The sequence below is a fragment of the Nelumbo nucifera genome, chromosome 5, assembly GCF_055504915.1.
Source record: "Nelumbo nucifera cultivar China Antique chromosome 5, China Antique-T2T, whole genome shotgun sequence".
In the NCBI taxonomy this organism is placed as follows: Eukaryota; Viridiplantae; Streptophyta; class Magnoliopsida; order Proteales; family Nelumbonaceae; genus Nelumbo; species Nelumbo nucifera.
This window is the reverse complement of record NC_142653.1, coordinates 30,864,731-30,886,885: the sequence shown is the minus strand read 5'-3', so window position 1 is coordinate 30,886,885 and position 22,155 is coordinate 30,864,731. Positions and strand designations below refer to the sequence as shown.

The window sequence follows — 22,155 nt, the reverse complement described above, 5'->3', positions numbered from 1 at the left end:
TACATCAGTTCAAGAAGTCTAAACTGGGCTGGTTTAATATCGAAATTGGCTTGAAAATGTGCCAATTTAATAATCGATCGGAACCTGTGTAGACCAGTTTTATTAATAATAATGGGTTGGATCTATGTCAGAATGCACATAATCCAATCCGAATAGTTCATCTTCTTAACCCGGATAGATGAACAGTGGTATTCGATACAGTCGAGGTTAACCGACCGTGGAGTGAGTTCTACAGCCGGTCTTTCTGTCCCATTCAGGCCAAAAACATGTCGGAAAAGTCTTCGGCGACTGTAGATAGTGAATGAGTGTAAAAGTTGTAAAAAACAGCGAGAAAATGAAAAAAAAATGGCACCATGTGAACCTAAACACAGTGGCAGGAAAACCAAACTTGGGGTGAGTTTTTGTATCCATTTCACTCCCAAGAATACGTGGGAGAACGTCTACAGTAGAACTGGGAGTCTGAGAACAAAAAAAAGTTTGAGAATACCTACCTATGTTTGAGTTTAAAATGGCGCCCAGTGACTCAGTGAGTGAGATTTCAGCCGACCAAAAATGAACGGAGATGGTGATCGGTCCAAAAACGACCGAGAGCTAAAGCTGGAGATTCCAGCCAACCACTTCCTAGCTACCTAAAGGGATCGCAACAATCATCCCTATTTTTGCCTGTTAAATTAAGTTTCAAAACACAGATTTAGAATATGAGAAGGAATACTGCAACAAACAGTGCAAAGAGAACACTATACATACCTCTTGGAGTGAAAATAACATAGAGAAAGCGGGTACAGGAAAACAAAGCAATTGGAGTGAAAATAACAAAGAGAAGCTGATCTGATGAAAAAAAAGACATAGGAGAGAAAAAATGTAAGCAATGGTGGAATGGAAAGAAGAGAAAGCTCATGCCATTACTGGAATGGAAAAAAGTAATAGATGCAGTTTGGGTTCTATTACTGTAATGGACCGAAAAAAAACTAACAGTTTGGGTTCTATTACTGTCAGAGGAGAAAGCAATAGATGCAGTTTATCAGCAATGGTTTCTAAACAATATACTGACCCGATTCTCAGACTTTCAGAGATGTACAGTTCGGTCATTAGCAAGTTCTCTGAAGTTCCAAACGAATCTGATTTGCAGATTTCTCTGACTTGAAGATTTGCACAGTTCTCTCGTTAGAGACTTCTCTAAAGTTCCAAAATAATCTGAACATGAAGAAGCACTCAAACATCAGTTTTATGACACTTACATAAGAAGAAACATACATTCTTGGGAGATCAGGAACTAAATGAAGAGTTCTCAAAGTTCTCTGAGTTGCAAAGTTGTGTGACTTGCAGATTTTAAAAGTTGCAGTTCTTTGTGAAAAAAATTTCTATTTTGGTGGAATGAATTGCAATATCACAAATTTCCATTTTTTTAGGAAGGGATTGAGAGTGGGAACTTCCCACTTATCATGTTGCATGGTGGTGGATCTAAGTTTGCAACTTAGCGGTCTCTTTTATTGGAAGGACAGTTGTCTGAATATAAGGGGGCTACGTGTATGACTGTAGGGGGCTTTGGCCCGAAAGCCTTCCTTTAATATATATATAGAGATTTGTTAGGTCCCATTTGGTTCTCAAAAATATCGAAATGGACTATTCCAATTCCAATTATTTGGTTGGGCAGAATTGAAACTCCTATCCCCCATTTGAGTGAAAAGGGTCATTCCCTGCCCCTCCCTTGGGAATAAATTCTCATTGCTGTTGATTCTAATTTCCATTCTCATTTCTATTCCCGTCTGAACCAAACAGATTATAAGAATAGAATATTCTGATTCCAATTTCTAATTGTGATTCCAATTCCAATTCCCACTATAAAACAAATGGACCCTTAATTAATTTACTAGATATTAAACATCTATGTATGAGCTGATATCTATTTTGTATTTATTTTCTCTCTTAGGTTTCCTTTTTTTTTTCATTCATTAATAAAATTTAATGGTGGCCCCCTTCCACTGGGAGCAAAGTTTAAGGGGATTAAAAAAGGTATTTGGATTTAATTACTACCTATGGAACCCAATACAAATTTTCACTTTATAAATTTATATTATATGGGTTCGGCTGATACTGGAAAAGACATCATATCCAAAAAAAAAAAAAATTGTAACCAATTAATCAGTTATCAAAATTTACAGGCGGCTTTGATTGGTCATTCACTTGTAAATGAATTTCTAAATTGAGCCATAAAGCCCAATAAACATAACCAATACGAAAAAATATATTCATAATTTGTTTCAAACTCAACCAAACCACCAAACCGCTCAAGCCTGACTGAGCCTGGTTAAGCATGGATTGGGATTGGATTGATAAATTTGGACCTCGTATTGGGCCAGGCCCGAGCCCGAGATTACACTTTTTAGGGTTGGACCTGATTAATCCTTGACCCGAACCAAAGTCCTTACGTTGTTTTTTTCGAATCCTCGCCTCGCTCAATTTGAAATATTTCAGAGCTTGTCTCGACACCATAAATAACAACACTCACCGCTCTCTCTTTCTCTCGCTCTCTTCCAGTAACCTCTACCTTCTATTTCCTTCAATTCCGGACCGACCACGTTCTCTTCACGCCGCAAATCCGTTTTCTCTTCTCTCTCTCTGTCCGTGTCTGTTCTATCTCTTTCCATCTCTCTGTTGCTGTCTCACCTGTCTCTATCTCAATCTATACGATGAGGAAAGGTTTGAAGAGAAAGGCCAGCAAGAAGGAAGAAAGCAATTCACCTGAGGAGTTTCCAAAAGGATCGACCAAAGCATCGAGCGGAGGAAAGCGAGTTAAAGCTCCTGCTGCTCCAAAACCTAAAGAAGAGCCTGAATTCTTCCCTGAGAAGCGTAATCTGGTGACTCTTCTTGCTCCTCGAGCCTTTCGACTCTCGGTGTTTTTCATTGTTCATTTATTTGGTCTGATTTCATTTGTGTGCGTTAGGGATTTGTTTTGTAGCTTTGTTTTTCTAATTTGCGGATGATTACGCTCTTTTCTATGTTAATATATTGGTTTTGAAGTCTTATGGGGAACGCGGAGCTTGAGTTGAGTTTTTTCATTGTTGACTTCGATTGTTTGGTTCTTTTTCCGTGGAGTCCAAATAAGGATTCAAATACAGTCTCCTTTCAATTTTTTCTTTATTTAACTCTGTTTTCTATATATTTTTATTGAGCTAGAAACTTTTCTTCTTCAAAATTATAGCACATTAAGTCGTAAGACTTTCAAGTAATATTGATGGAAGTAATCAATTCAGTAAAAAAGGAAAATGGTCCCGTCGTTGACATGGATTTTCTGTTATTCTGATCCAATTTCCGGCCTCTCTTTTGTAGGAAGATTTATGGCAGGCTGCATTCCCAGTTGGTACAGAGGTTTGACGTGAGATTTCCTATTTTATTTATTTATTCAATTCCATTATTTTATAATGTCTATACGTAATCATCAATTGCTTGAACTAAATTTTAGAACATAAGCAGAAATTTGGAAATTCACACTGTTCTCCTGTGTCTTTCTAGCTTCTAAGAAATAATGATGTATTAATTGCAGTGGGATCAATTGGAATTGCTTTATCAGTACAAATGGGAGTTTTCAAATTTAGAAGTGAGTTATCCCATCTACTCTGTAAGCATTTTTTGATGATATGAATCCAACATTGTATTCCTTTTGTTGCCTGAGTAATTGTGTGGATGGCAAGTAATGGTATATATCTCATGCTCCTTGCATACCCAAAGGGGAAAAGACCACAGAATACATTAATAATAATCACTCGTTTTGTGATCAGAATGCATTTGAAGAAGGTGAGGAACTTTATGGGAAGAAAGTCTACCTTTTTGGAGCTACAGAACGTAAGTAGTTTAGAGAACTTAGTCCTTTAGTTATTCTTCTTAGAGTTTGTGTTTACTTCATCAAAGATAACTAACATTGGGTGGCATCTATAATGTTGCATTTGATTTATGCTTTGCCTCCAGTTTTTGGCACTTGACGTGCAGCTCTTTAACTTCATTGGCCATTTTTTTTTCTTTCATTTTTTTTCTCATGTTTGCTTCAAGTTAATTTCTTTGGAAAAAGATGCATTTTTATCCACTTTCAAAACTTCAAATCTAAAATAATTGGTATAGCTCTTTTTATATTTCTTTTCTTAATTTATGTTGCTTATATTTTCTTTCTTCCCCAGCTCAAATGGTCTTCTTCAAGGGTGAAGAAAAGTTAATCTGTATTCCTGTTGTTGTGGCAGTAAGTTTACTTACCTATTGTTGTTTTCATATCGGTTTAAGACTTTTAGCTTTTCATCTCTGTTTTAGGCTTAAGTTAATCTAAATGGTCTTGAATTGCATGATAGGTTCTACTGAAGCCCTGATCTCCAGCTTTTTCGTTGACAATATTACTTCCCCCCCGGATGATAAAAGCCAATACTTTTAAAATGACTTTGGCTTCATTTGGATGCAATTGAACCGAGTCATTATGGATATGGAGATCTTTTGATGGCATGACTGGATGCTTTTCTCTTGGCTCCTATTTTAGACCTACACCTACATCCCCTTATCTAGGGGCCATTACTTGGTGTAACGGTAAAACTTGGAGCTGTCAAAGAGTCTGAATGCAGCCACTTTGTGCGAAATAATGCCAAAGGTTAGGACCGTATCCAGTCCGCCACTCCCAAGACCCCAGATAGCTGGGACCAACATTGGGTAATGGCCTTTTTTATCTATATCTCTTTATTTGGGCAATCAAGGTTTGCTGCATGTTGACCTTATGGATGAAACTACCTAATTATTTTTTCCTTTATTGTTAGAATTTACTACTTGGGATTATATGCTTATTACCAATATTTAACTTGAAAACCGAGCATTGGAACATTTATACAAGTTCACTAGATAGGAATATACTTACCACCATAATGGTAGAAATTAAAACTTGTATTTATTCTAAGAATGATTTTTGTGTTCTATGTGTTTATTCGATTTGTATCTTTTTTTTGTTTTTTGAGAAGTTTTCAATAGAAGTTTACTGTTTCAAGGGAAAGTTTCTCTTTCTCCTTCCTGAACTACTTTTTCACATTGGCAACATGTAAATTGCTATTATCGACTCCCCAAATCACATGATAGTATGTGCATATTTATGGTATAAATGTATGCTATGCAATGCTTATTCATTTTGTATCTATGTCCATATATGTCCGGTTGTGAATGTAGTAGTGGTTAAAACCATAATTTTATCATCATCATCCTATCCTTATCCCAACTATATGAGGTGTTAACTCTTAAAGAACCATTCAACCTAAAAGCTTAAGCTGTTAGGTGAGGTCCTTGAATAGGTTGATATTCTCTAACACGCCCTCTCACATGAGGGCCCATTGGGCTTGAAGTGTGAACAAGCACAGGCCCACCCATACTTTATGCTGAAACTTAATTAATTATAATGGGGGTAATAAGGATTGAACACTAGACCACTTGGTCAAAGTGGCTCTGATACCATCTTGAAGAACCATTCAATCTAAAAGTTTAAGCTGTTAGGTGAGGTCCTTGAATAGGTTCATATTCTCTACCATCTTGTGACCTGGACACTTATCTGCATGCTTGCTTATCCTTGATTGCCTGGATTGGTTCTTCTTTAGTATATTATGATATGGTATAATTTGTTGCATTAGTAATTTATAGGTAATTCTCTTCTTGTTTTATCCCTCCCCCATTGTTAAACAGGTTGTATCTCCATTCCCACCTTCTGATAAGATTGGCATATTCAGTCCAAAGAGAAGCTGAGGAAATAGTGCCAATGAAGAAAATGAAAATGGATTGGGTTCCATATATCCCTTTAGAGAATAGGTTTGTTCTCTTCATTAGTTGGTGCCTTCCTAGATTATTGTTTCTTATGGAGGGGGTTTTACCTTTTTGAATGATAATGTCATTATGTAGTTTCTCTTGTGCTATTTTGCAGGGATAGTCAAGTAGACAGATTGAATTCTCAGATTTTTATTTTAAGCTGCACCCAGAGAAGGTGCTGATGCTTTTTTTGTTGTTTAAATTTTCTCATGCTATATTTGCTAAGTAATGTATTTTATGTCACTTGCTAAGCTGCTATACTGTAGATCATGATGGTTGAAAATTTCAACAAAACGAAACAATATGGTTGTGAATAATCCACTAGGATTAATTTAATCTATACTTGTTGGCATGCTATCTTATTTTGCCACTAAATATGGTTACTTTTTTCCCCTAATTTTGTTTCTGTATGTACTTGTAGTCTTTTCAACAAAATCTCTAACTTGTGAAGTTCACTGTGGCATATCCAAGCCAGTGTCAAATATCAGCATATCATCTAGCTAAACTTGAATTTGATGTCCTGTAGCTTTATGACATATTTCATGATGTTAATATGCCCTGGAATTTGCTGTTTAAGCTTGATACTTGTGTTAATTTGCTAACAGTTGGCTAACTACATTCAGTGCAGTGATATTCTTACATGGTTATGGATATTGAATTTCTTTGAAGTTTTGTCTGCACTTTATCTGCTTGTACAGAATAATTCTGAACCCACCGTTTTATTTGTTGATGCTAGTGACCAATAATTCCATCAATATCTCTTTTCTTCCCTACTACATGGATATCATCTTCTGATAGAACACGAAACTCTGCTCATGAAATCTTTTGCCATTTTCCTTCCAATAGTTCCATGTGGAAACTTATAGGTTTCTTTGTGAGATGTCTAGAAAAGGAAAAGGATGGACTATGTTTAGTGATTTGCACTAGAATGCTGCTAATATGATAGTATATAAAAAATGAGCTAAAATGGTTTCATTCCTTAAAAAGAATTTTCTTGATAGTGAATTATTTGCTAAGATCCTCTTTTTTGTAACTTTTTAGTCTTCTTAACTTATATGGTGTACAATTATCTGAGTTCATGGACAACCATGTTGACTAGGAACTACATTAATTTGAGACTTCATTCATCAGCCAAAGTTTTGTTAAAGCAACCAAATCAGACCTCTTTTTTTGTCTTCTGTTAGCATTACTGCATTACTGCATTACAAATTATAAATAAAGCAGTTTAAACATGGTTGTGGAGTTTGTTCTGGTAACTCTCCAAATAGTTCCATTAAACTTTGCGAAGATGGTGGGCAGACTGGTTATAGCCATATGATTACATTGTATACTTAACTGTAAACAATAGCTCCCAAGTAAGAGCTTTATTAAATAATCTAGATGCCTCCCACGACTTTTGGATGCTCAGTATGAAAGGATTGTATGTTAGAATCTATTAAAGAACTTCATTATTGAGTATTAATCATTTGGCAGAATATGAAGGCAAGACACTTGATTAAATGTTCCTTCTAGAGGTCTATTTTTAATCTAAAAATAGAAACATATAGATATTCTAATTTTGGTTGGAGTTGAATAGGGAACTCTTAGTCATAATCTTGGGCAACAACTTACCTTGACGACCCAAAATGCCTAGGTCTCACCTAGATGCCTTGATTACACTGTAATAATCAAAGCTCTCAGCATTCAACAACAGCTAATTGTCTGAGCCTCTGAGGGTGGTTCTGAAATTCTAAATATGGATCCATCCCAATCCGCTCCAATTAAGGTCTGAATCAAATAGTGTTTTTATATGCATTTATGTGTATATACGTTTGTACATAAAGTGTTAAGTTGTTGCATGGAGCCTCCCAAATGGATGAGGTGTCTGTGTTGGATAAATGTCAGATTAAGATGTATGTATTAGAAGTGAACAACTATTATTGATTATCTCAACTCAATCCAACTCATCCTTAAACCTAACTATTTGGGGTCAACCATATGAAACAAGTTCCACCATTCTGCCATATCAAGAGCGGTGCTTCTTTAGAATGATAACTTTTTAGTACATAGTGAACCATCCATAAATATTTTACATGCTTGGCTGCATTCTTTTGAGGGTTATTTGGGTGCTGATGGGTCTTCTAACTTTCTTTTGTTGCCATATTTATTTTGTGGGAATTTTGTATTTATTTGTTCTGTTTTCTGCAGGGCTGCTTTAAGTCACCTGAAATTTGAATATTGTCAAGAAATTTGAATATTGTCTTCCTTGTGAGTTATTCTAATTCTTCTACCTGATATGTCTTGGCATATTGACTTTACCCTAACCTTCACCTAATGGTAGTCTATTGTTAGTAATAATCTTCTGTGCTTTGAAATTTATTTGTGTGAAATTCTTTTGACACTCCTTCCTGAAAAAAGTAGATAAACGAATAAATACAGTTATACTTTGTCTGGTGTTCTTCATTCATAGTGTCTGACTTTTTTATGATGTTGATGGTTTCTTTATATGATATATTCTGAGTGGGTAAAACAATTTGCACCCCATTACTTTTATCTTTTTTCCCCCTTTTTTTCTCTTGTTTGTGTCTTATGCAATTGAATTTCCTTCAAAACATCAAGATGTGAACCACTTCCTTGGCATCTTATTATCTTTATCAAATTATATCTTACTTTGGAATTAACTTTAAACAGCTTTTAATTAAGTAATTATTTTATTGATGCAATTTTTTTCTTATGTTGCCTTGCTTGGGCAGCGATTTTTCTTTGAGATATTTGGCATTTTCCAATAATGAAAAGTAATTGTGTGGGTATTGTAGAAATATCAATTCCTGAGTCCTGATGTAATTTATTCTTCCATAAATTTGTCCTACTTCTGCTGCATCTGAAATTGAAAATTACAAAAAGTACACATACCAATTCCTGAATCTGGTACTGATTATTTCAATAAATTCCTGAATCCTTATATGTAATGTTCTGCTCTTTTGCAGATTTCTACCACCCCCTGAAGGAAGATGAATTTGAGCAAAGCACTGAAGTTAATATTATTTTCCCAGTGGAACCAAAACCAGTAAGCATACACTGTCTGCATGATATGTTATTTTCTGAGCTTCTGCACTTTTCCTTCCACTTTTTCTTTTTCTTTTTTTTTTGACTTCCCCATGTCCTTTTACATATGTTCTTTTTTTGGCAATCCTTTACTGTGTTTTTTAACCATCTGTGAATTCCATCCAAAGGACTTGAGTAAGGTGTCTTCCAGAAGCTTTGTATAAAACAAGTAACTGATGGCTGGTTCTGCTCATTTTCACCTGCAGGTTGTATGCCAGTTCGATTGGGAGCTTGATGAGCTTGAGGTACAGATTGGGTCTCTTTTCTGTTTGCCTGCCTTCTAGTATAACACAGTTAAACTTGGTTAAAAACAAAAGGTTATAGACAAGTTCTTACAAATCATCTAGATTGTTAGAATTAATTCCAAGCAATCTTCATAAATTTCTCAGCATCCAAAAGAATTGATTTTCATAATATGGGTATAGCTAAATGATTTGGAGATTTCATGGGTCTCTGGATTGTGGGTTTACCCTTCATCTCTCTCAGATCATTGCCATTTATATATTGTTTCTTTTGATGAAATCTTAAGGGGCTAATATGCCTTAATGTCTCAATACCAATCAAAAAAATAATAAAAATGAAATCATTAGGGGTTTTCAAGAACCGAGATGTTTTCTGATTGATTACTTAGTAAGGTGCAAGGTGTAATAAATAATAATGGTTATGTAGCAACCATTATCATATCATGTTTACCTAATCCTTCTCTTAATTGTTGTTTATGCAATCTGCAGGAGTATACTGACAACCTAATTAAGGAGGAGGAATTATCTGAAGATCAGAAGGATGCCTTCAAGGTATATTTAGTGAATGATGAACGTGAATACTTAGCACATTCTCTTCTATGACCAACTTGATACATCTTTTCGTCTTCTCAGGAATTTGTTAAGGAGAAGGTCAGAGAAGCAAAGAAAACTAACAGAGAGGTATTTATTAAATATATGTAGCTCAATCTCATTTTTCTTTTCTGATTGAAGGTTTAAATGCTGTGTATATTTGAACTGAGCATTATTTTTCAAATTTTTTTTTCGTTTAGGCAAGGGAAACTCAGAGGAAAGCCCTAGAAGAAATGAGTGAGGAGACTAAAGCTGCATTTGAGAACATGCGGTTTTACAAGTTCTATCCTGTGCAAACTCCAGATATACCAGACATATCCCAAGTGAAGGTAAAGTTCTGATTACTACTGCCCTACATGTTTCTTATAAGCAATTGATAAATTTTGAAACCCAAATACTTTAATTTTTTTGAACTATAATTGTGTTTTATTAAATTACCTTTTTCAGTTTGTTTTTTGAGTACAAACCAATCCTGAACTGATTTTTATGGACACTGTTGTGTACTATGCTGTTCCTTTTGGTCCTGTTTTGTCCCCACTTCCCACTGGTCTGGGATTAAAACTAGGTGTGTATTTTTCAATTTTATTTGGTTTTATATTTGTTGTAATAAACAATTCAGTGCATTTAGGGGGTGTTTGAGAATATGGTCGTTTTGTTTTTAAAAACAAAAACAACTGCCAAACCAGAAAAAAAACAATATAATTTTGCTGATGTGGCTGTTGTTTTTGTTTTCAAAAACAAAACCAACCATGTTGTCGAACACCCCCTTATATTATTAAGTTGTATGCATTTTCATCAGCGTTTGTATAATGTAGTCATTTTTCTCCTCTGTGGTCATATTTCCAGAGAAGTTATGAGGTATTTGATGGGTGTAAGTATCATGGAAGAATTAGCAAAATGTCATCCCCCCCCCGAAGAGTCATTGTTATCACTGAAAACCACAAATCTGTTATTCGTTTTGGTCTTTGGTTTCTGTAGCTCTTCTTGTATGCTGCTACATATTTCTTCCATCCTATAATGAAAGTTTAGCTTCTATGGTTCCTAAAACTCTAATCCCTTAACAGGTGTTGAATAAAAAGTGTATAGGATCAAACATGCTCCTTGATGAATTCATTAGCAGCTTGAATATGCTTATTCAAATGGGTGCCTAGAAGTTCAAATGCTACTAATCACAAAAAAAAAGAAGTTTGAATGCTGGGGCGGATTCATTAGCAAGGACAGGAGTTGTAAGGGAGCAGCTGGAGTGGCCTGAGTGGGGGTGTCCAGGGCCAGGCAGCAACTTGTAACAGCTTAATAGTTGTTTGTTTCGGGCTCTCCATTTATAGGAGCTGGCATTTTAGTCATTTAGCCTGCTGCCCACTTTGGTAGGCAATTAGGTGATTTGTTCCAATGAAATCTTAGTGTTACTTATCAAAATAGGAAAAAAAAAACTCCTTGACAAGGTCTCTAAGTACTGTTTGTCCAGACTAGTTAACTATATGCCCTTAATGAAAATTATAATTATCTTAAGTAAACTCAATTCTTTCCATCTTTCTGTAGATGCAATCTAGCCATGTGAGCTGTCCCTCCAAGTCTTCCTAACCCTGGTCAATAAGCTCAAAAAGAAGAGCTGAAACGGCTAATTTATATCTTGCTGGAACTGCTAATTTCTTGGGGTTGAAGGTGCTTCCCCTCTCCCTATATCCTTTTTCTGGGGCTGCAAGCAGATGGGATCAAATTGGATTTGCCTATGTATAACTCCCCCCCCCCCCCCCCCCCCCCCCCCCCCCCCCCCCCCCCAAAAAAAAAAAAAAAAAAAAAAAACAAGGAACTGGATATGCTTATCTCCATATTTGATTTATTAATATTTAGATTTAAATCAAATCTTATCTGTCAGATTCAGATCGAGTATAGTTGAGTGGGGGAAGAGGAAAAAAAGGGTTTTAGCTTTTGGGATGCTTGTTTTGATGTAAGCCAAGGCAAGTATTGGGATGCTTGGGTCAGATTGTGGTTTATCAAATCATAAATGGATTGAATTTGTATTCAAATTCTGACAGATGGATACCATTGCAGCCCTGTCCTTTGCCAGTTACCCTTCAACCTTTTAGTGCAATAGAAATGGAGATACATGCGTTAGGAAACCTAAGATTGAGGTTATTGTTGATTCAGGGAGAGGACTTTCTAATCCATTCTACTAACATTCTTGATTGCAGTTTTGTATTGTATGGTATGCTAATCTTTGAGCATTTGCTTGGTGGTTTCATGGTGCAGTCTCCCTTCATAAATAGGTACTATGGGAAGGTCCATGTAATTCTTTGATGGACCTCTTCAAGTAGTAGTAGATATCAACTTCAGAAATTCTCTTCCAAGAGATTGTCTTGCTTTTCAGCTGTCAAAAAAATTGAGCAGAAGCTGAAAAATTTTGATGTTTGAGAAAGATTAGGTTGTGATCTTCATGTCGTTGATGACCTGATCCCGTGATCAAGCTGGGCATTGCAGGACGAAAGCTGTACCCTGTAATTCATTAGATAATTTTGTAGGAAATTCTGAAAGGCTTATAATTCTCGAGGCCATTGAGATTGAGTGTTCCAGAGCTTCTATTCCAAAATTCCCCCTTCAAGTGTTGTTTGTCAACCTTTCTTTCAACACTTTTTTTTTTTACTGTAAAAAGAGATAAAAAATACAAAGATCTCTAGGTTTACCAAAAAGATTACATACACTTGTCTATGATATTTCTTGTGTAACATGTGGGATGTGGCTGTTACGATAAATAATAATGGTCTACAGATATTTTTACTTCCAACCTCAAATTTGGGAATCTACCAGTATACAGTTTATATTTTCTACTTGATTTCATATATTTCATAACCGAATCTGAGGACTGAGATGTCACGAGTATGTACTTGTATAGTATTCGCTTTGGTGGTTGTCAAGTTTGTCATTTTGGATGGAGACTGGGTATTATGGATCTAGTATTTCTTAAATTTAGGAGGAGAACGAAGAGTTTCGGGTTATGCCAATCCTATGTTTGATTGGAGCTTTGATTGAACTGTATTTATGTTGGCATGGTTGGGCTGGAGTGGACGGTTGGACCATTGGAACCAAAAACTAGCTATTAAATTGGCACATTGGGGTGGCTATGGCATATGAGCCAAGCTTTTCATGAGTTATTCGATCTTGTCTTGTGAGGTTCATGAGGTTGATCAAGCTTTTAAATATGTATGAACTTATGAGCTTTTGACTCGAGCTGAATTTGAATTCAAGTCTTTAGCTCGAATCGAGCTTGAACTCGAGCCTCATAATGTTTTGGCGAATCAAGCTCGAATGACAAGATATCTGGCTCGGCTCAGCTCGGCTCGAATCCAACTGGCACAGCATGGTTTTATCCCGCATTGTAGCAGGCCATACTAACATGGCCCATGGGCCTCAAACACCTAGCCCAAATAGAACCGGGCCATGCTGGCCCGAAGCGGCATGATCCGTTATACACCTATAATATGAAGATGAAGGTTGTACAAAGAATCAGTTAAGTTTTTGGTGCTGGACACCTCAAAATTCTTGTAAGACTGAAAAGCTAGGTGTACTGAATGACCTTGCGTTTCCCATACTCACCACTGAGAGACGTGAAAAATGGAAATCAATTCATTTTCAAACCGGACCTTCACAAAGCCAGTAGTACACTAGAACCCCCAACTATCCACCTCCCAGAAAAATTAGGTAGTATAACTTAGAGGATGCTTGGGATAGTGGCCCCACAGAACGCATCTGAATTGTCCCCACAAGTTTATCTAACTGATTTCTTTTTGCAAGATTGCATCAATCTAAACAACGGAGGAATCTTGCATAAAACTTGTTAAACAACTCCTCTCTTCACCCTTTTTCCTAATGCCAAATTGCCAATGGTTGAAAAAATATTCAGAAAAAACATTCTCGCATCTCCGAAGTCATTTATCCCTGAACAGCAAACAGTAACAATAACTTTAAAGGATAATGGCATTCAAATAGGGGTGCAAGTCAGATTGGCCCGAGTTAGCAGTTTACACTGTTTCGGGCTTAGGTTTTGGATTGGGCCCCGTTTGATTTGTGGGAACAAGGGTCAGGAATTAGAATCGGAATGGACTATTCCAATTCCAAGTGTTTGGTTAGATGAAATCAGAATCCAATTCCCATTCCTGCTGGAATGACATCCCCAATCTGAGGGAATGGCCATTCCCTGCCCCTCCCTTGGGAATGAAATCCCATTCCTGCTTATTTCAATTCTAATTCCCATTCCTGCCTGAACCAAACAGACTATGGGAATGGATCATTCTGATTCTGATTCCATAGGATTTCAATTTTAATTCTGACTGCGAATAAAATGGACCCTTGATTTTTTTTTTCTTTTTTTGGATAAGTAGTTCTCAAGTCAAAATGCAAAGAGGGGCCATGCCTTATATAAGTTATAACCATGTGTTTCTGTTTGCAACAAATGATGGCAGACTACACGATGCCAACTACCCTTTGTTCTTTCTAGTTATTGACATGATCCAGAAACGCTAAATCTATAAATATAGAAGCAAACCATTTACAAACCCACTCCATTAATGCATATAAACAGTGACTGCATATATTCACATAACCTACAACAGTATCTAACCAGTTGTGAGAAGTGATCTTTCCAGTCATTGGGACTCCTAATAGCAAGAAGTCACCGGCATAGTCTGGTTTGAAGCTGAAGAACGTTGCATAAACAAATGTGCAATTGTAATAATCATGAATACACCAAACAGCATCCAGCTCACAACAATAACCTGGCATCATAGCATCTCTAATCCAGAGTAGAAAGATGACAGTCTTTGGGATCCACCAAGATTTAGATTCCTAAAAACAGAGGCTCAGTTTGGAAGAAGTACAAATACAAATATGTACAGTGCAAATACATAAAAAATAATACAAAATACAAGGTTTTGCACTCTACATATTTGTATTTGTACTCCTTCCAAACTAAGCCAGAAATAAAATCATGATATCATTTTCAAACCTCAAAGGAAATGTTGGGAGGCTTAATCTGAGGAACTGCCTACCACGGATGATATGACCTAGTCTCTCATCCTTTTAATGCAGCATGTTTTCATTGATTTGGTTAGCTCACATTCATGGACAAGTGAAACAACTCTAGGCAAGCCACAATCCAAAAGTTGCATATACACATAATGGTCCAATTGGGGAAGCTTCTCCTTGACATGCATTGGTAATTAATCAAATGTTCAGTATCGTCCAGTTGACATGATGGCAGCTACAGTTTACTGGTTGGGATAAAATGGCTTACTCAGCACATATAAAGTTCATTCTTAGACGAACAAGGTCACAGCATGCAGGGTGTTATACAATGCTATTATATAATGTTTTTAAGCAGTTCAAACTGCACTAACCTTGGGAGAGGAAGTACAGGATTCAGTGGCCTCCATGATCTGTTCATAGGAATAAACATAAGCACCATATACAAGAGAAGCCAACATGATAATCAGACCAGCTATGAGACAATCCACACACTTCTTGAGCAGCTCAGCAGCTCTGCACATCTTATGTCTTCCAACTGATTCTTAAATTTCTTGGCATTGAAGGATGCTTTTGAAATACCCATAGATAATTTAAACCTCTCTAAATGATTTGACTCAGAGTTGAGAGCCAGTTGTGATTTATTTAAACCTTTCATAATCAGACCTATCTCTAATGTCTTCAGGTCATTGAAATGGGCTTGCTCCATGACAGATTTTTCAAAGGTGCTAAGCATAGACTGATTAAATTGAGAACCCATTGTGCTTGAAGCAGCACAAGCTAGCTGGTAGTTTATTTGTCCATTGAGAGCAAGCTCCTGCTTCATAGAATCTGACATCACAGTCTCTTGTATTTCCTCAACATCAGAAAATAGTTTGTACGGAAGGATGGCTTCAGAATGACAATTTTTCATGTCACTGTAACAATTGCTTAAAGGATCTTGTTGCTTGTTAAAAGAAGCAGGGTGTACCATTTCAGGACTACAATTTTGCATACTTGAACCAGTTAAGTCATCTCTTTCTTTGTTGAGAGATGCTTCACTGAGCTACTGTAGGGTCCACAGGGTGCTCCGAAATTATCTGTCAAAGTTCCTAGCAAAACTGTCAAACTGTTTCTCAAAAATCTGCCCAAAGATGGTCCATACAATAAAAGCCATATGGTATAGCTTCAGCATCTAAAATGCTATGACACATCAAGTGTTTGACACTAAAAATGTAAAATTTAACTAAAAACCTAAGAACATGTGGATTATCCAGCAGTTAAATTCCCTTCCACCCCACCCCACCCCACCAAAAAGAAATGTCTACCAGAAAAAGTAGATGGATGAGTTAGCAGTTTAGGTTCTGGTTTTGCCTTACGTTGGCTAAGGATTCCTTCAATGCCAGGGTGAAAATCTGCAAGCATATTAATATATTCAAGTCAGTTGATATGCCGTACTTGTCAGATCAATAAAATTAACGAGTGCACAGTCATGGAAAAAGAAGTACAGAGAAACATAAGGTGGGAGTGGGAAGCAACCGTGACTTGCAGGCTTCATCTTTCAAAGCACCAATTATTTCAACAATCTGGATAGAGAACCTCCTGGATAGGCAGCTGAAAAGAACAGCAGCTAGGTGATACAAACCATCCAATCTGGTTGACCCTTGGTCAACAAAAATGTACATGACATCCACTAGAAATTGCACTAATCAAATCAATGTGATATATGCAGAGCAATCCAGCAGATCATAGTACACAAAATGCCCTTAATTGTTGGCCAAAGATGAACTTGTAGGAACCAAAAGCAATAAATACAGGTATTGAAATAGGGATCAAAAAGAGTACCTTTGAAAGGTGATCTACAGAAATCCTATCCCCTGCTGCATCATTAGTATCCAACACCTAAAACCAACATTAGTAATGTCCTCAGAATCAACAAAAATGACATTTATTGTGTGTGTGTGTGTGTGAGTGAGAGAGAGAGAGAGAGAGAGAGAGAGAGAAATCGTTTTTCTTTTTTTGATGAATAAATCAAATCTAAATCACAAGGAAGGTTTAATCTTTAAAAGGCCAATCTCAGGGGAAACATTAGCCATTTACAAAGGAAAAAAAAAAAAAAAAACAGGTATTGTTGGAAATTTAATGTCAGTATATTGTAAAAATTGTGGGTTTTGTAAACACTGCCAAACCTATAAAAATATTCAATAATGTCATAATGATTTAATAAATGAGGAAAGAAACATAGAGATGCACTTTGAAATTACTATATCACTCTAAAAGTGCCTAATAAAGCTAAAAACAGTTGTCAAATAGACAAAAATACTTGTTATTTATAACCAATGTGGCAAATACTTTCATTTTTTATATCAAAGGAAAGTCGTAGATATTAAAATGATTTTATCATGACATATTTATTTATTCTTTTATAGGAATGTCTGAGATAATGGGAAGATGATGCCACAACTAATTAAATTATGCACATATTACAAGAATATTTCAGAAAAAAAGGAATAACGTTTTAAACTTATAGCTTTAAACAACAACAACAATAAAGAGGGAGTCTTGCAAGCTTGACTCTTGAATATAATTGTTTAGACAATGTTTCTCTCCATGTAGACCAAAATATGATGTTTGTACAAATAAGAAAGTAAGTCATCAGAACAATAGAAAACAAATCAAAGTGTTAGGGGGCATGTCCAAAAGATATGACATGTATGATAGTTTTTAATCTCAATTTCTTCATGCATGCCCTTAAAATTTTTTCTTAATTGATAATACGGGATTGTGTTAATTGGACATATATATATATAGTGTGTGTGTGTGTGTTTAAAAAGCTGTACATTCATTGTGAAAACATATTTATCTATAGAAAAGTCACCAATACTCTTCTCCACAAAATTTTTCCTGAAATAAACCTTTCAATTTGATAAGAATGTCATCTTACATACCAAGTTACACCCCTATACTTGATCTATTACTGTAATTCTATGGGCAATATCCTTTTTCTAAAGGAAAATATAGAGTAACTTGAAGCTCATAGAAGATGAAATCTACAGTACAAACAAAAGCATGATAACTTGGAAATAGAATGATCACTATATTTTTCATTCTTTAGATTTTTATAGCTATGTCTGAAGTTATCACTTGAGGTGCATGAAAGAAGTGGAATCTCTAACTATGACCTGCTCAGGTCAGTGCAGTTCACCACACCTCATAGGAGGGTATATCCCTCCCTTTCCTTTCACAAAAACATTCCCTGCCTTCCTTCAATAACCTACATAGCCCCCAAATGGCTAAGAAGGGAACCATTCGTAATACCAAAACAACACAAACTACTAAACCTGATCACTTTCTAGCATAGGTAGCACACATTTAGTAGGTTACAAAGTGTAAGAAAATGGACATATAAAATAACATAAACCCAAACTGATCCAGACCAATCCAACCCATTCGGCCCAACAAATATAAAAATAGGGATACACGCTCAAATGGGGACCCAAAACCTAAGGAAACCCAAATTCTCTTCTCTCTAGTCTCTACAACCACCATTGCCTTGAACTTTCGGAGGCTTGACCACCACCTCTTCAGAGTTGATCCTCTTACACAAACAAATACACTTTTGCTTGGCTTCAAACCCACCTCACCCTCACCCCTCAACAAAACATGCACACAAAAAGTGAAGAACATTGTATTCAATTAACATATCCTATACATTTTTTTGAATTGTAATATAAAGTATTTCATTAAATCAAAAAGCCAACAAAGAACCCCTGTACATTAGGTTTATGAAAACTTATTTTCACTTTTTTGTTCCTTTTTTCCCTTTTTCCTCTGTGCTTAATACATCATGCTTTATTCTTTAACAAACACAGTTCCTCCATAGTTGGTTAACCTTGGCCACCTAATTTGAATAAGGAGATGAAGGATCTAGAGACATTAAAAAGGAGCAACACTTCTATTTTTTGCCATTTGCTTAACTGTAAATAAGAATAGATTGTAAGTAGGAGGATACTAATATCATGAAGCATGGAACAAACTAAACAAAAGATACTTCGGCACATACAAAGAGGTTTACTTAGACATGAGCTGTAAAAAGCATAGGGGAAAATAATGATGAAACTATTTTTATTATAGTGATATTCCTGTTACTGCAGTAAAAGTCAATCACTTATGTATAAATAAAGCATTTTCTTCTCAAAACCACTCTTTTATGCTTAATGAAATATTAAATTTTTCTTCTCAAAATCTAGAATAAGTTTTCAGAACTCCAGTCCTCCTCGGAATGGTTGTGGCTGGATGTGGTTTATCGGATTCAGGAATTTGATAATCAGGTTACACATGCTTGTAGATGAAACAACAAAGGTGGTGGAGATAATCTAGTGGTACTCGAGCTGCAACATTGAGAGGGAACTAGATAATTAAAGAGTTAAAACCAACAGCTTTCTTGATAAATTGGACTATGTAGTTTTCCATAGTTTTTTACTGTCTGTAGGGACTCCAGGAGTTTCCAATCATATGCTAAACTGACACTCTCAAAGTTAAAACCAACAGCTTTCTTGATAAATTGGACTATGTAGTTTTCCATAGTTTTTTACTGTCTGTAGGGACTCCAGGAGTTTCCAATCATATGCTAAACTGACACTCTCAAAGTTAACATATTCAGTTCAAGGACCATACTGTTAAAGGGATATGTACATAACGCAAATTGAATAAGAACCTAGACGGCTAGACCTGGAACATATTTGCGCCGATCTAAGGATTTGACAGTTCTGTCTTCAACTCTTTAAGTCTTTATACGTCCTTTAATGTGATTCCAATTTAAAATAAAGTATAACAAAGCAAAGCCCGGACGAACTCTGTTTTCTTCAACTCTGCCCAACCAAAATGCTCCCTATGTTTGTATGACCATAAAAGTTTTCGCGTTGAAAGCTCTTTTTTTTATTCTAAATTCATCCCTATACCAATCTCCAACGATAAGTATAGTCTCAAGGAGCGAAAAAGAGAAAGGCGTCTTCAAGAGTATATGCAGAGTTGCAGACAACATTAAAAAAAAGTGCACTGATCAAGATTACAACCTTATAAATGTTCTAAAACAAAAATGAGACCTAGAATATTCGAACCTACAAAACAACGGAGGCAATCGACATCCCCAGAGGAAGCGCCAGTGCATCGAAATAGTTCTCATCGCGCCGACTACATCGAATAAATGCTTGAGGAGTTCAGCTTTTAATTGTGATGCGCAAGCCTTTCTGTTGGGATGAAAAAGAAGATAGAGAAAAAGAAGAACTAGAGAAATGTCTCGATTCCTTCTTCTTCCTGACAATTTGTCCGCCATTATCGATGCTCGAGTTCCGACGAGGAGGCGAGGGGAGTTCCGGGTTTGCATTGGCTGGGGATAAATCAACTGTCCGATTCGAGTGACAAGCAGTCGACTCGACGGTAAGCAGTGAAACCAGCACGATTGGAACCAAGCGCTTGCGAAGGAGACGAAGACGAAGACGATTGGAACCAAGCCTACCTCTACAGGAAACGAAGAGTTGACTTTTTGAAATTTGTTACTTAAACTACCGCTATAGGAAAATTGTCCGATTAGTACCCTGTAATTGGGGTTGGGCCTACTGCCACTTTGGTGTCTCAACTTGGCTGTGTATGGTTTGAAGGAAAAGTAGGGAAAGGAAAGAAAATGTAGGAAATCTTTACAAATCTTGTATGGGTTTTCCTACCTTTCCTTTTTTTTCTTTACCTTTTCCTTCAAACCAAATATAGCCTAAAATTCGTCGATTCAATATTTGAACTTTCAAAACGTGTTAATTTAGTATTTTTCATCAATCAGCCCGTTAATCAGTCATTAAATAGCATTTAAAAAGATAAAAATGCCCTTTGAGTGTCATCTAATTCTCTTTATCAACCATCCAAAATATTGATAAAAAATAAACAGTTCCAAATCCTTTTCTCTTCTATTCAAAAAAGTTGGGATCACGACTCATGCATTAGTGGTTATTCTGGTGATCCCAACTTTCTTGAATAGAAGAGGCAATGATTTGGGACAATTCATTTTTTTATCAATGTTTGGATCAAGGTTTTAAAAACCGATCCGAAAAAAAAAAAAAAAAACAACTTTGACCACCAATTTCTAGGTTAACGGGTTTAACGATTTGGGCAAGTTGATTTATTTGACCTATTAGGGTAAGAGGATGATGCATATATTTCATTACTCATTTTATGAGAAAAGAGAGAAGTTGTTGTTGGTCGGGAAAGGAAAGAAAAGAAAGAAGGAAAAGGGAAGAAAGAAAATGAGGAAGGAAGGATGAAGAGGAGTTGGTGGTTGTTCACCGGCAATGGTAACAAAGTAGCGGTAATGGCGATGATGGTACCAAATAGCGGCGACGGCGGTGGCAATGACGTTAACAGACCAATAGCGGTGCAAATCTCTCTCTCTCTCTCTCTCTCTCTCTCAGTAGTGATATCAGATCTGAAATCTCATATCTGAGATCTAATTTCAATCCCTCCCCAATCTCTCGATCCCCTCTCAGTACATGCTCCCTTAAAAAATTAAATAACAAATATTTTATAAGACCATGAGCTGATATTTGGGTCGAACAGTTTAACGGTTTGATCGCCCAAGTTAGTGGTTTTCTAACTAATTCAATGGTTTGTTTAGAAAAAAGCAGTCCACTTGAAAACTGGACCCAAAAGTATGATCATTCTTGGGTTAAACGGTTCAACCGCCTAGTCTGCTCCGGTTTTCAAAACAACGGTTTGGATAGTTGATAAAGGAAATTAGATGACACTCAAAGGGCATTTGTGTCCTTTTCAAATGCCACTTAATGACTAGTTAATAGCAGGTACTAATCGGGAATTTTTCCTTTATTTTCTAGAAAATGGAAAATAAATTACCCTATTGTTTCAATAATTATTTAAAGAATTCTTAAGTTTTTTGACAATTATAAAATCATTCCATGTTGTTCAATGCTCTTCCAATATAATGTGATTTATATAATTTTTCTTAATTCCAAAATTATCCTTTGCGATCAATTTTGCCCGTTATTGTTCTTCAAATTTTCAAAATAAAACCGAAGGACAATGATAAAGAACCTTACACTAGATGAAATGAGAGAAATTAATATAGAAAAAGAGAAATTCCATCCTATATATTCAGGTTGGAACAAAGTAAGGCCTCTTAAAGAATATCGTCCAAAGGATTCTATGTTTAAAATATTTAGAAAAGGTCCAAACCCCAAGGGGGGGGACCCATGTATTTCCCTATCCCTATCTTCTCCTATTTAAAACCTCTAACACCGTTAAGAGAAAATAAACACATGTAGTGTGGGCCGTGCTGTTCTGGCATGGCACGGATTGAAGGCAGCCCGGACACCACCCTCTCGAGTTCAAATCAGCCCCCCACAACATCCCACAGCACATCCCT

The 22,155-nt window shown here is 36.2% G+C and overlaps 2 protein-coding genes across 2 annotated transcripts; one reads left to right on the top strand and one right to left on the bottom strand.

Annotated features, from left to right (window-relative positions):
• Window positions 1–2,482: 2,482 nt before the first annotated feature.
• Window positions 2,483–12,523, top strand: LOC104600028 (Serine/Threonine-kinase). The gene is given in 16 exon segments (XM_019198206.2): window positions 2,483–2,858; window positions 3,331–3,369; window positions 3,545–3,598; window positions 3,780–3,843; window positions 4,173–4,231; window positions 5,698–5,735; window positions 5,737–5,820; window positions 5,933–5,992; window positions 8,005–8,035; window positions 8,037–8,064; window positions 8,784–8,863; window positions 9,108–9,146; window positions 9,633–9,695; window positions 9,777–9,824; window positions 9,935–10,063; window positions 11,985–12,523. Coding segments are annotated over 16 exon segments (1,032 nt in total). The 5' UTR covers window positions 2,483–2,690; the 3' UTR covers window positions 12,033–12,523.
• On the bottom strand, window positions 11,078–20,317 carry CPR5 (protein). Its single transcript, XM_088888956.1, is given in 5 exon segments — window positions 11,078–15,277; window positions 15,280–16,144; window positions 16,269–16,343; window positions 16,575–16,609; window positions 19,850–20,317. Coding segments are annotated over 2 exon segments (813 nt in total). The 5' UTR covers window positions 15,925–16,144; window positions 16,269–16,343; window positions 16,575–16,609; window positions 19,850–20,317; the 3' UTR covers window positions 11,078–15,109.
• Window positions 20,318–22,155: the final 1,838 nt, after the last annotated feature.